The sequence below is a fragment of the Pongo pygmaeus genome, chromosome 3 (genome assembly GCF_028885625.2).
Source record: "Pongo pygmaeus isolate AG05252 chromosome 3, NHGRI_mPonPyg2-v2.0_pri, whole genome shotgun sequence".
NCBI lineage: Eukaryota > Metazoa > Chordata > Mammalia > Primates > Hominidae > Pongo > Pongo pygmaeus.
The window spans coordinates 99,860,058-99,875,398 of record NC_072376.2 but is presented as its reverse complement, the minus strand read 5'-3'; the positions used below and the strand labels follow the sequence as shown (position 1 = coordinate 99,875,398).

At 40.3% G+C, this 15,341-nt stretch overlaps 1 protein-coding gene across 2 annotated transcripts in view; it reads right to left on the bottom strand.

The window, feature by feature from the left end:
* NUDT9 (nudix hydrolase 9) overlaps positions 1–14,415 on the bottom strand; it is a 36,278-nt gene extending 21,863 nt beyond the window's left edge. The window contains exons 1-2 of one of the 2 annotated variants that reach the window (XM_054485734.2): positions 14,308–14,415; positions 1,402–1,641 (exon numbers count right to left, since the gene is read on the bottom strand). In XM_054485734.2, coding sequence (XP_054341709.1) covers positions 1,402–1,598 — 197 coding nt within the window. In that variant the 5' untranslated portion in view covers positions 1,599–1,641; positions 14,308–14,415. Of the gene's footprint in view, positions 1–1,401; positions 1,642–13,921 lie in introns of both variants that reach the window. The other variant, XM_054485733.2, reaches the window with a different exon arrangement.
* Positions 14,416–15,341: the final 926 nt, after the last annotated feature.

Here is a 15,341-nt window from a genome sequence, read left to right as displayed (position 1 = left end):
TTTTAAAAAAATCACCAGGCATGCCGGCTCATGCCTGTAATCCTAGCACTTTGGGAGGCCAAGGCAGAAGGATCACCTGAGCTCAGGAGTTCGAGACCAGACTGGACGATACAGTGAGAACTCTTCTCTGCTAAAAATTTAAAAGTTAGCCAGGCATGGTGGCACACACCTGTAGTCCCAGCTGCTCAGGAGGCTGAGGTGGGAGGATCACTTGAGCCCAGGAGATCAAGGCTGCAGTGAGCTATGATCACACCACTGCACTCCACCCTGGGTTAGAAAGGAACATAAAGGGATGGGAAAAATGGGGAGATGTTGGTCAAAGGGTACAAAGTTTCAGTTATGCAAAATGAGTAAGTTCTAAAGATCTAATGTACAGTGTGGTGACTACAGTTAATAATACTGTTTTTATCCAGCCTGGACAATACAGTAAGACCCCATCTCTACTTAAAAAATAAAATAAAATTAGCCAAGTATGGTGGAACATGCCCATAGTCCTAGCTACTCAGGTGGCTGAGGCAGGAGAATCACCTGAGCCCAGGAGTTCAAGGTTGGAGCAAGCTGTGATCACATCACTGTACTCCAGCCTGTGTGACAGAGAGAGAGAGCACCAGTCTCAAAAATAGTAATAATACAGTATTGTATACTTGAAACTCGCTGAGAGTGGATCTCAACTCTTCTCACTACACACACAAAAAAGGTAACCATGTAAGATTATATTAAATGGCTTGATTGTGGTAATCACTTCACAATGTATATGTATGTCAAAATATCACATTGTACACCTTAAATATATATAGTTACTTGTCAATCATACATCAATAAAGCTGGAAAATATAAAAGAAACATAAACATAAAATGTTAATCAATGCGGCACTTCTATGAATTTAGTGAGAGCCCCTTCTCTCATTCTCCCCCTCTCACACCCCTTTATCCATCCCTTTTCTATTTTATCACACTGGTTTATCATCATCCTGTTCTTAGTAACCTGGAGAATTTTCCGAAAAATATTTTCACAAGTCTAGCTATGTTGGAAAATAACCACAAAGGATGTTCTATTGATAACCCAAACAGAACACATGAAAAACAAATACCATCAGCTGTTATTTCAAAACAAATATAATAGTACCAGCTGTTATTTCATAACACATAGCTGATGCTATTTGATATTTCAAATCAAAACAGATTTAACTATTTGGAAGTATCCTCATAAAACCCCCAAAAGAATAAACAAATATGAACTGTTTATCTTTGGCAAGAATTCAAGCAAATGTGGAAACTGAGTTATAACACAGCTAAGCATAGATTGAAATTATTTTCAGGTGTCAAAAAGATACTTTACAAATAAAACCATTACCTTCTCTAAAAGTCTTATGCCCAGCTAACGCTGTCTTATTTGCTCACCTGATCTGAGGATCTGCCCACCTGGGTCCAGCCAAGACAGAGACTGCAGTGTATTCCACAGGGTTATAGTCTTGCCACTCAACAAGCCAGCCCACTTTCTCATTAGGAACCTGGCTTCGTTCAACTTTTGAACCTGGGTAAGGAGACGTCCGAGCCTTATTGTGAGAGTTTTCTTTGGAACCATTAGAACCAGACATGACGTTGGTATTAAGATGAAACCAAGAAGATGAAAACGAGTTTCTGGGGGAGAAAAAGAAAAAACATTTTACATAAATACCAAAAATATATTAATTAAAAAACCTAGGCTGGGTGCAGTGGCTTATGCCCGTAATCCCAGCACTTTGTGAGGCCGAGGTGGGTGGATCACCTGAGGTTAGGGGTTCAAGACCAGCCTGACCAACATGGTGAAATGCCGTCTCTACTAAAAATACAAAATTAGTGGCGTATGCCTGTAATCCCAGCTACTTGGGAGGCTGAGGCAAGAGAATTGCTTGAACCCAGAAGGCAGAGGTTGCAGTGAGACAACACCGCGCCATTGCACTCCAACCTGGGCAACAAGAGTGAAAACTCCATCTCAAAAAAAAAAACAAAAGAACCTAATTCAAAGACCCAAAAACATACTTTCCAATTTCAAAAACCTTTAAGAATCAGAAAATTCAAATATGATGCATATTAGTCTAAAGGTCCAACATCTATGAGAGATTATTTTCAAATATACATTTTGTTAACATATAGCTAAATCTTATTAGCTGGAACCCACTCACTGAATTTATTTTAGGCCAAAAAAAAAAAAAAGGACACAAGCTTACTTGTGTGTTATCTGTTGTGGAAGGGGAAATTTGTTATGAAAACTCAAACCATAAAAACAAGTGTAGGCCAGGTGTGGTGGCTCATATCTGTAATCCCAGCACTTTGGGAGGCTAAGGCGGGCAGATCACTTGAGGTCAGGAGTTTGAGACCAGCCTGCTCAACATGGTGAAACTCCGTCTCTACTAAAAAATACAAAAATTAGCCAGGTGTGGTGAATCCCAGCTACTCGGGAGGCTGGGGCAGGAGAATTGCTTGAACCCGGGAGGCAGAGGTTGCAGTGAGCCGAGATTGTGGCACTGCACTCCAGCCTGGGCGACACAGCGAGACTCCATCTCAAAAAAAAAAAAAAAAAAGTATAAAAGAAAACTGTTTAAAGTCTATGTGAAGGAATACATTTTTTAAAAATCACCTATAGTCTAACATACATGTAAAACATATGGCAAAAATGGTTCAAAGGAAAAACAGGAAAATTGAAATTATTGAAAACTTTTTTACATTGAAAATGAACTAATGTAATATAATTTGAAGGTAGACTGTGGTAAATATACAAATTGTAACCTTTAGAGCAAAATTTAAATAAAATATACAGGCATGAAATAATTGGATAGCATATGCAAAAGAAAAACCAACTAATCTTCACCCTAACCACACAGCATATACAAAAATTTTTCATATCTCATCTTGCCTAAAAAGTTAAATGACTTCTCATTATTCCTAAAATAAAATACGAATTCTTGATGACCTTAAATTAGGACATCTAAAGTGGGAAAGGAGATTCTGAGGACATGGTAAAATTATGATAGCTCCTTTCCCCTGCTCTCACAATACCAGTCAATTTGCCCTTCTTAAGACAAATGATTGACGGGGCAAATATACACTTGACCAAGGTTGTGGAATAAGTCAACAGCATGTGCCTCCTGATCTCATACAGTGAGAAGTACACAACAGTCATTTGAGGTATTTCTCCCAAAAATATATGACATGAATCTGGACATTAGGAAACACAAGACAGACCCAGGTTCAGAGACATCTTACAGAATAAAGGTGTGCTCTCTCTAAATTGGTAAGGTCATGAAAGATAGAGGAAGGTGCAGGAACTCTTCCAGATAGATTAAGACCAAAAAGACATGACAATTAGAAGCAATCAATGATCCTGGATGGGCTGCTAACCATAAAGGAAAAAATAAACATTGCAGGATAGGTAGTAAAGTTTGGATGGGGTTGTACAAATAATTTTAAAAGGTGAATTTTTTTTAAAGGATCTATTTACTCCCAACAAAGAAAAACCCAGGACCAGATGGCTTTACTGATAAATTCTACCAAACATTTAAAGAAGAATCAACACCAATATTCCCTCAACTCTTCCAAAAACCTGAAGAGGAAGTAAACACTTCCAAACTCACTCTGAGGCCAGCATTATTCTGATACTAAAGTTTGACAAAGACACTGTAAAAAAAACTACAAACCAGTATCTTTGATTAATACTTATGTGAAAATCCTCAACAAAATAATAACAAACAGAATTCAACAGCACATGAAAAGGATTATGTACCATGACCAAGGGAGACATTCTTGGAATGCAATGATGGTTCCACATAACGAAAATCAATCAACATAATGTACCACATTAACAAAATTTAAAAAAAAACACACACAATCTTCTTGATTGATGCAGAAAAATTATCTAACAAAATTCAGCACCCTTTTGTGATTTAAAAATACTCAACAAACTAGAAATAGAAGGAAATTACCTCAACATAATAAAGGCCATATATGAAAAGCCCACAGCTAATGGTGTGAAGGTGAAAGACTGAAAGTTTTTCCTCTAAGATCAGGAACAAGACAAGGATGTTCACTTTATTCAACATAATACTGGAAGTTCAGCCAGAGCAATTAGGAAAGAAAAAGAAGTTCTAGCCAGAATAATTAGGAAAGAAAAAAAAGGAAAAGGTATCCACATTGGAAAGGAAGAAGTAAAACTGGTTGTGCATCCCTAATCCAAAAATCCAAAATCAGAAATTTTTTGAGTGCTGATATGATGCCACAAATAGAAAATTCCACACCTGGCTTCATGTGATGGGTCACAACCAAAACTGTTTCAGGCACAAGTTTAAAATACTGTATAAAAGTATCTCCAGGCTACCTGTTCAAAGTATATATGAAACATAAATGAATTTTGTGTTTAGACTTGAGTCCCATCTCCAAGACATCTCATCATGTGTATGCGAATATTCCAAAACCTGAAATCCAAAACGCTCTAGTCCCAGGCATTTTAGATAACGGATACTCAACCTGTATTTACACATCACATGATATTTTATGTAGAAAACCTAAGATAATTCATAAAAAAACTGTTAGAACTAATAAATGAATTCAGCAAAGTTGCAAGGTATGAAATCAACACACAAAAATGGTTACATTAAAAAACACTAACAGGCTGGGTGCACTGGCTCATGCCTGTAATCTCAGCACTTTGGAAGGCAGAGGCTAGTGGATCACCTGAGGTCAGCAGTTCAAGACCAGCCCGGCCAACATGGCGAAACCCTGTCTCTACTAAAAATACGAAATTTAGCCAGGCATGGTGGTGCGTGCCTGTAATCCCAGCTACTCAAGAAGCTGAGGCAGGAGAATCACTTAAACCCCACAGGCGGAGGTTGCAGTAAGCCGAGATCGAGACTCCATCTTAAAAACAAACAAACAAACAAACAAAGCACTAATAATGAACAATCCAAAAGGAACATTAAGAAAATTCTACTTACAATAGCATCGAAAAGAATAAAATACTTAGGAATAAACTTAAGGAAGCAAAACTCATATACACTGAACACTACAAAATACTGCTAAAAGAAATTAAATACACCAATAAATAAAAAGACATCCTATGCATCCCATAGGCCACTAAGCTACCTTCATTTTGAATAGAAAAATAACGACGGTGCTTATAAACATTTCTATCTTTTCTGACATAGTCTGCGTGAGAATGGGGTGCTTATAAGCACCTCACTATTTTTAATAGAAGATGATCAGTGAGAAAATCTAATGGTAAATTAGCTTTCTAATCTGTTATGCCTTGTACCTGTAGAGCATTGTTTTCATAAAGCACATTTATCTGCAAAAAAAAAAAAAAAAAAAAAAAAAAAAGACATCCTATGTTCATTGACTGGAAAAAAATATTAAGATGTCAATACTACTCAAAGTTATCTACAGATTCAATGCAATCTCTGCCAAAATCCCAATGATGTTTTTCCAGAAAGAGAAAACTCTACCTTAAAATTCATATGGAATCTCAAGGAACCCCAAATAGCCAAGACAATCTTGAAAGAGAGAAACAAGTTCAAGGTCTCACACTTACTACACAGCTATAGTAATCACAACACTGAGATACTGGCATACAGAAAGACATATAGACTAGTGGAATAGAAGTATAACCCAGAAATAAATCCTCACAATAATTTTTGACAAAGGTACCAAGGCCATTTCAACAGGGAAAGGGCAGTCTTTTCAACAAATGGTGCTGGGAAAATTGGATATTCACATGCAAAAGTAGTATGAAGTTTGACCTTTACCTTACAACCATATAAAAACATTAACTAAAAGTGGGTCAAAGACCTAAACATAAGACCTAAAATGATCAAAATCTTAGAGGAACACATGCTGACAAAATTTCACAACACTGGATTTGGCGATGATTTTCTGGATATGACACCAAAAGCACAAGCAACAAGAGAAAAAATTGGTAAGCTGGACTACATATTACATCAAGATGAAAAACTTCTGGGTATCAAAAGACACAATCAAGAGTGAAAAAGCAACCCATGGAACAGGAGAAGATACTTGGTAATCACATGTCTGATAAGGGGTTGGTTATATCTAGAATATAGAAAGAACTCCTACACACAACAACAATAAAACAACCCAATTTAAAAATGGGCAAAAGACTCCAATAGACATTTCTCCAAAGAAGATATACAAATGGCCAATAAGCACATGGGAAGATGCTCAATATCACTAATTATTAGACAAAAGCAAGTCAAAACCACAATGAGGTACTGCCTCAGACCCATTAGAATGACCACTATCAAAAAAACAATACAGAAAGTAAGTATTGGCAAGGATGTGGAGAAATTTACTTGCTAATAAAAAAAAGACATCAAACAATTTGTATTTCTGTAAGGTACTGCTGAAAAAAGATTCAGTAAAGTCCTATAATATGGTACTATTTTTATAAAGCAATGACATAAAAAATAAATAAGTACATTTCAGTGCATGTATATAATGTATTAGTTTTCTACTGAAGCCACAACAAATCACCACAAATTCAATGACTGAAGACAATACAAATTCATTGTCTTACAGTTTTGTAGGTTAGAAGTACAACACAGGTCTCACTCAGCTAAAGACAATTTATCAGCAGGGCTGCATTCCTTTCTGGAGGCTCAAGAGAAAAATCCATTCACCATACTTTCCCAGCTTCTAGAGGGAATCCTCATTCCATCTGCATTCTGTGGCTCCTGGCCCGCTTCCATCACCTTCAAAGCCAGCAACATAGAATCTCTCTCTGACCATTTATTAGTAGTCATATCTTTGATCACGGCCAGGTCATTCTTTAAGGACTCTCAATTAAATCAGGCGCACCCTCCAGGATGGTCTCCCCATCTCAAAGTCCTTAACCTTAATCACCTCTGCACTCTCTTTTGCTATGTAAGGCAACATATACACAGGTTCCAGGTATTAGGATGTGGACATACTTGGGGGGCCATTATTCTGCTTACCACAAATGTCTATACTATTTATTATATAAGCATATATAGAAGGACCCATATAATCAGGTTCTTAATATGGGCTAGGAAATAAGGTGCTGGTGTGAAGAGAAGTAGAAGCAAACAGGAAGAGGGAAAAGGAAGGAAGAAGAATGAAAAGGAAAGGGAGGGGGAAAGGGGAGTAGAGGAGAGAAGAAAAAGGAGATGAGGGGGAAAGAAGAGAGAGTGGCAAAGATGGGGAGGAAAAGAGGAGACAGAAAAGGAGAAAAGGAAAGGAGTTGCAAGAAAGGATAAAAAAAAGAACAAGAAAGAGAAGCAAATTTTAAAAAAGGATAAGAAATAAAACTGAAGAAAAAGGAGAAAAGGAAACAAGGAAAAAAAGAGAAGGAAAAAAGACTACCCAAACATACCAAATAAAGTGAGGTATGCCTGATCAAATTTATGCAATTAGGGCAAATTACATAATTATATATATATAAAAAGAAACTTCTCAGTGGGGCATGGTGGCTCACGTCCGTAATCCCAACACTTTGGGAGGCCAAGGCAGGGGGACTGCTTGAAGCTAGGAGTTCAAGACCACCCTAGGTGAGACAGTGAGACTCTTATCTCTAGAAAAAATTTTAAAAGTTAGCCAGGCATGGTGGTATGTGCCTGTAGCTGTCGCTACTCAGGAAGCTGAGGTGGGAGGATCTCCTGAGTCTAGGAGGTCAAGGCTGCAGTGAACCAGATCACACCACTGCACTCCAGCCTGGGCAACATAGTGAGATCCTGACTCATTAAAAAAATAGAAACTGTTTTAATTAAAATTCTTAACCTGACTTACAAGAACTGCTTACTAGACTTCTTCCTGGTCCCTCTTCGGTGTACATAGTGTATACATGTACCTACCATTAGGTATCATACACAAGTTTCACTGCTCTAAAAGCAGTGAATTTTATGTGTACAATTCCATAAGAGTTGATGCGTGTCATTACACATTTGTCCAAACCATAAAGTACAAGACCAAGAGTAAACCCTGATATAAACTACAGGATTTTGGGTGATAAAGCGTCAATGTAGGTTCAATTGTAACAAACATATGACTCCGTGGCTCTGCGGGGATGTTGACAATGCGGGAGGCTATGCATGGGTGGAGGTAGGAGGTATACAGGATATCTCTTATCTTTAGCTCAATTTTGGTGTGAACCTAAAAACTGCTCTAAAAAAATGACTATTTTTTAAAGTCCTCTGTGCTACCCCAATTCATCCAACTCCTAATCTTTTTACTGTCTCCACAGTTCTGCCTTCAAGAATGCCATATAGCTGGAATCATAAAGCCTTTCCTTCAGTTAATAATATGCATTTAAGATTCCTCCATGTCTTTTCATGGCTTGATAGCTCATTTCTTCTTAGCACTAAATAATATCCCATTGTCTGGATGTACCGCAGTTTATTTATCCATTTACCTACTGAAGAACATCTTGGTTGCTTCCAAGTTTTGGCAGTTATGAATAAAACTGCTATAAACATCTGTGTGCAGGTTTTTGTATGGACATAAATTTTCAGTTCATTTGGGTAAATACCAAAGAGTGTGATTGCTGAATTATAAGTGTTGAGTTCTATAAGAAACTGACAAACTGTCAGTTGGATTTTTAACTGATTTCATTCTTTCCTATTCTTGTGTGTCTACAGTTTTATGTACTATTCAAGCTGTTCTCTTTCATCACATTTAAAGACTCTGAAACAATTAGTATTTCATTTTACACTCACTTTACATCTGTAAAGTGCTGTAAAACACCCAAAAATCAGGGAAAACCTAACCAATAAAGAAGTTAATATACCCAGACGGGCTGAAAACTAGTGTAAGGTGAGCAAATATTTGATCTGCGACTAACTTCACTAAAAGCGGTAGGTTCATTCACTTTCATGTTATGACAACTTTCTTGCCTCAGCTGCCACAGTTTAGGAAACCTACACAACGAATATTCTGAAAATAAAGTCTCCCTCACTCACCTTAAACCCATACTCAATAAAAAATGAATACATATATGAAACACATTTATCAAAATTAGCAAACAGACTTCAGGTGTTTTAAAAAGCAAAATTTTAACATATGGAACCCTAATCTCTAACTGAACCCTATTACAAAATGAGTTACGTTTCATGGTTTGGGAGTAGGGCAAGAAAAAAGTTAAGGCCATTAATTAAATACCCAACAGGAAACACTAATCCTGTTCCACTCCAACCCACCCACGTACCAAACATGTTTAAATAACTTAAGGCTCTTTGTTCCCTGATTTAGCAATAAAATGTTTATGGAATTCCACAAATCTACCTACTTGACCAGACAGATTTACACACTGGATTATTTACTTTTCTAAAACAAATTTAATTGTGCAAAAATTCAGACTATACATTTTATCACATCAAGAAGTGCTAACACTGCTATCTATATATGCTATTTAAATGTGATACACTGTAAGGTACCAGAAAAAAGAATACTTGTAATATACACATATATAGCCTAGACCTTTGTATTGTATTACTGAACAAGTGCAAGAAATATATTTGGCCTAGCAAATGGGAACTAAGTAGCTGATAAAGTTCATTTACATGTCAAAAACCAATTCTTAAGACTGGCAAACTTTTAAAAATGCAATACTGACATGGTGCTTTGAAATAAAGAAAATCTGCAATAATCATTGTCATAATCACACAGAAAGTGATTGCTATGTGCAAGAACTCACTTGATCCTCACAACTGAGTTCAGGTACTTTTTTTTTTTCTTAACCTTTTTTTTTTTTTTTTTTTTTGAGACAGGGCCTCACTCTGTTACCCAGGCTGGCATGCATTGGTACAATCATGGCTCACTGCAGTCTTGACCTCCCAGGCTCAAGCAATCCTCCTACCTCAGCCTCCTGAGTAGCTGAGACTACAGGCATGTGCTACCCCTGGCTTTTTTGTTGTTGTTGTTGTTGTTTAGTTTTTTGTTTTTTTGGCGAGGGAGTGGTCTGGTAAATCGGGTAGGCCCACCAACTCCCAGATTTGTTTATTTTTTGTAGAGATGGAGTCTCACTCTATGTTGCCCAGGCTGGTCTTGAACTCCTAGGCTCAAGCAATCTTCCTGCCTTGGACTTCCAAAGTGCTGAGATTACAGGTGTGAGCCTCCACACCATATTACCCTTTTTCAATTTTTTTTTTAATAAATAAAAACATTAAGGCCGGGCGCGGTGGCTCACGCCTATAATCCCAACACTTTGGGAGGCCGAGGCAGGCAGATCACAAGGTCAGGAGTTAGAGAACAGCCTGGCCAACATAGTGAAACCCAGTCTCTACTAAAAATACAAAAAAATTAGCAGGGCATGGTGGCAGGCGCCTGTAATCCTAGCTACTCAGGAGGCTGAAGCAGGAGAATCGCTTGATCCCGGGAGGCGCAAGTTGCAGAGAGCCAAGATTGCACCACTGCACACCAGCTGGGGCAACAGTGTGAGACTCTGTCTCAAAAAAAAACAAAGGAAATAAGAACATTAAGACCCAGAGAGGTAAATAAGTTTACCAAGGTCACACAATTGAGAGTGGAAATCAGGATGCAAACCTAGGCAAGCTGTCTTAGAATTCCAGGCTCTTAACACTATGCTTTACTCTCTCTATTTCATTTTTAGTTCATTCATATGTTTTATGTATTCACAGGAATAAAACAATATTCTACACACGTCACCACTAGATCCTTCTGGAAGATTTGTATGTTGTGCTATGCAAAAGCATTCACTACATCTTTGTAATATACTACCTTTTTTCTAGAAAATGTACATTTGATGACTGGGAGCAGTGTCTCACACCCACAATCCCAGCACTTTAGGAGGCCAAGGCAGGAGGATCACTTGAGCCCAATAGTTTGAGACCAGCCTGGGCAACATAGGGAGACCCATCTCTACAAAAAAATAAATAAATTTTTAATTAGCCAGGCCTGGTAGTGCACACCGGTAGTACCAGATACTCAGGATGCTGAGTTGGGACAATCACTGAGCCCAGGAGGTTGAGACTGCAGTGAGTCATGATCACACCACTGCACTCCAGCCTAGGTGACAGAGCAAGAAAAAAAGAAAATGAACACTGGAAACCTTCAAGTAATCACAAAAACTAAGTGCAAAACTGTCACTTTCTGGGTTTTTCCAAATTATCAAAGACTGGTAAAATTCTTTTTTTTTTTTTTTTTTTTTTTTAAGAGACAGGGTCTTGGCCAGGCATGGGGGCTCACCCCTGGAATCTCCAGCACTTTGGGAGGCCGAGGCAGACAGATTACCTGAGGTCAGGAGTTCGAAACCAGCCTGGCCAACATGGTGAAACCCCGTCTCTACTAAAAATATAAAACTTAGCCAGGCATGGTGATGGGTGCCTGTAATCCCAGCTACTTGGGAGGCTGGGGCAGGAGAATCACTAGAACCTGGGAGGCAGAGGTTGCAGTGAGCCGAAATCGCGCCACTGCACTCCACCCTCGGCGACAAGAGCAAGACTCCATCTCAAAAACAAAAAACAAAAAGGAAAACAACACTAGGGACAGGGTCTTGCTGTGTCACTCAGGCTGGAATGCAGCGATGCGATCATAGCTTACCATACCCTCAAACTCAACTCCTGAGCTCAAGCAATCCTATTGATCACTTAGTAGTCTCTGAGCCTACTCTGATCCTACTGATAGTGAGGACTACACATGCATGCCACCAGGCCCGGCTAATTTTTTTTTTTTTTTTTTTTTTTTTTTAGAGACAAGGGTCTTGCTAAGTTGCCTAGACTGGTCTCAAACTCCTGGCCTCACACGATCCTCCTGCCTCAGCCTCCCAAAGCACTGGGATTACAAGTGTTAGCCACTGTGCCTGGCTGTAAAATTCTTCTTTTTTTTGTTCTTCTTGAGACACTGTATCACTCTGTCACCCAGAAGGGAACGCAGTGGCATTATCTCAGCTTACTGCAACCTCCACCTCCCCGGTTCAAGCTATTCTGCCATATTAGTTACCAGGTACTTGGCACATTTGTTAACTGTTGGCTTTTTTTTCAAGTCAGTACAGTCTCTGGTTCTGGATATTCCTGCCTCATCTAGGGTTCCGAGTTATGAAAACGAAGAATAACTGCCAAGCAACTTTACATTGTTCTGCTGGCATCTAACAAAAAAAGCATTAGAGATTTCCAGGGAGCACATACGTGTATTCCTTCCTTCCTCAAATCCCACTAAAAGAAGATAAAGACAGATAAATGGAAACAAAATCCATACAAAGAGAAGGAATAAATGCCACCAGTGAATGACAGATGTTAACCAACTTCAGGAAGATGAAAAGTAGTTGGAATATCGACCTACAAACCAGAATAGGAAAAAGTAAATTTAAGAATATGCACCAAGGCCGGGCGCGGTGGCTCACGCCTGTAATCCCAGCACTTTGGGAGGCCAAGACGGGCGGATCACCAGGTCAGGAGTTCAAGACCAGATCAGCCTAACCAAGATGGTGAAACCCCGTCTCTACTAAAAATACAAAAAAATTAGCCGGGCGTGGCGGCGCGCGCTGGTAATCCCAGCTACTCAAGAGGCTGAGGCAGAAGAATCGCTTGAACCCAGGAGGTGGAGGTTGCAGTAAGCCGAGATCGCGCCACTGCGCTCCAGCCTGGGCGACAGAGCGAAACTCCCTCTCAAAAAAAAAAAAAAAAAAAAAAAAAAAAATGCACCAAAGGGTTGGGGAGAGATGCTATTCCTACAAGCTGAGCAGAGCTAGAGGTTTCAAGCTTGAAGTCAGTGGGCCCAAGGATCATAAACTGGCAACGGGACAATAACCATGGAAATCACTCAGTCCTCCTCCCTCCCCAATCTCCAAGCAAAAAGTCCAAAATAGTTATGTTTGTCACCAAGATAAAGTCAAAAGTTTTTTAGAAATGAAGCGGTAGGACCCCTACTGTGAATACTGGTGTTAAGAGTACACAGCAGAAACTTAGGCTTAATAATTTTAGTTCACACTGAAGAAATAAAGTTAAATACCTATACTCAGCGGAGAAATTGCTCCACCACTACTGTAAAGCCTGAAGCAAAACGCAGGTTCCCAGTCTACCCATCTGGTACCTGCTCACATGCCCTCAACTGAAACCTTCCTATCTAGGCGACCTGGTACGAAGAGCCAAAAGTCAATTAGCGACCCATGTACTGAAAACAAGGCCTATTACTCATATTAATCAACATATAGACAGATAACCAGTGCCCATCAGATGTTCGAGAAAAAGCAACCGAAGGAAACACGACCAAAAAGACACAGAACAATTGACCAACAGTAAATAAATTTAGGAAATAGATCATTTTTTTCTAATTATCATCTTTGTAGATTCAAGACTTTTAATATCTATAAAATAAGTAAGAAAAGGCTGCTGCACCTAGGACCCTGTGTTTACTAACTCAAAGAATAAAAACTGGAGAAGGGAAGAACAGAAGGAGGCAGTGTAAGACACCATAAACCCCTAAATTTATCCACAAAAGACAAATTGTTTAAAAAAAAAAAAAAAAAAGGAGGTAGTAAATATATTACCCACCCTGGAAAGGGGACAGGCGGAATAGTGATTTTACTTTTCATTTTACATTTTCAAGTTGTTTTAACTACGTACATGTATTAATACTAATAATGATGTTTTAAGTATTAGCCACAAAAAAATGGCACGGGACAACACCACCCCAAACAAGTGCTATTTAAACTCTCTCGTGATACTAACAATAATTTACGGAGGATGCCAAATTTCAAAATCTGAGGTCAAGAAGGGTCCCTGCCACTCGTTTTCCTCAAAAGGCAGATAAAACATCTTAGAGCCTTTTTGAAAACTTGTATATGACTATAAAAACCCGGGAGGCAAAGCAAAGCTTAAAGAATACGCCAGAAAAAAAAGCTGGTTCCCACCCCCAACTCAAGGTCTAGGGCAAAGGAGCCGGCAGTAGGAGGGTGGAATACCTGAACGCCGGGATGCCGCGGCAGCCCGAGGACCTGATAGTCACAGAGGCCAAGGCCACAGAGAGAGACACCGCGGCTAAAGCCTTTCCCAGGAGGCGTCCGGCCATCAGCGCCCCGAGGGCGGCTACGCGATGCTAGGTTGCTCTTAGTTGGTGCCTCCGCCTCCCGACACCCCACAGCTCCGAGTCCCGGCCGCGGGTATCTAATGGGCACTAGGACCCTGGGTTCCCGAACGGGAGTAGCTGTGCCTAGCTATAAATCACAGATCAAGAGCCCTCCCACGATAAAAGTCCAGTGCTTTCCCCAGTGCATCGAGAAAAATCCAGACCAGCACGTGACGCCGAAGACCCCAGCGCCAGCTGCCTGGAGGAAACGCGACCACGGACCTCGTAACTTTCTCGCTGCGTAAAGGCGCTTTACGGCCGCGCCGCAAAGCAAAGGTCGTGCGTTGCCGGCTTCGTAGCGCCTTCCTTCTCCGACTTCCCAGACTTCCCAGTCTGCGCAGGCTTCCTTGGGGACGAAGGGAAATACCGAGAAAGTACCAGAGGAAAGGAAACGTGAAACAGACAAGGAACTGGAAGGGGAATAAGTGGGAAAGAAGCCAAGGGGTCTGAGAGAGACTTGTGGCCCTGGGTTTTTGTTTTTTTTTTTTTGAGACAAGAGTCTGGCTCTGTCGCCCAGGCTGGAGTGCAGGGGCGCGATCTCAGCTCATTGCCGCCTCAACCTCCTGGGCTTAAGCGAGTCTCCCGTCTCAGCTCCCGACGTAGCTGGGACTACAGGCGCACACCGCCATGCCTGGCTAATTTTTGTATGTTTTGTAGCGACAGATTTTTGCCATGTTGCCCAGGCTGGTTTCCAACTCTCAAGCTCAAATAATCCAAACTGCCTGGGCCTCCCAAAGTGCTGAGGTTACAGGCCTCAGCCAACGCGCCTGGCCCTGCCCTGGTTTTTTTAGGCAGTAAGTTGTTGCTGACCTACGCAGGTCTTAGCCATATTTTGAATAATACTTGGTTATGGGAATGAAACCGCCCTTGGAAAATTATGACTGATTTAGGAGGCCGAGGCGGGATCACTTGCGGTCAGGAGTTCAAGACCAGCCTGGCCAACGTGGTGAAACCCCGTCTCTACTAAAAATACAAAAATTAGTTGGGCATGGTGGTGTGCGCCTGTAGTCCCAGCCACTCAGGAGGATGAAGCAGGAGAATCGCTTGAACCCGGGAGTTGGAGGTTGCAGTGAGCCCGTCGCACCACTGCACTCCACCCTGGGCGACAAGAGTGAAACTACGTCTCAAAAAAAAAAAAAAAAAAACCTCTGCTCCCTGAATGCTCAGGGAGACTGATTTGGGTAGTAATAAAACTCCGGTCTCCTACACAGTTGGCTCTGCATGAATTAGTCTTTCTCTATTGCAATTCCCCTGTC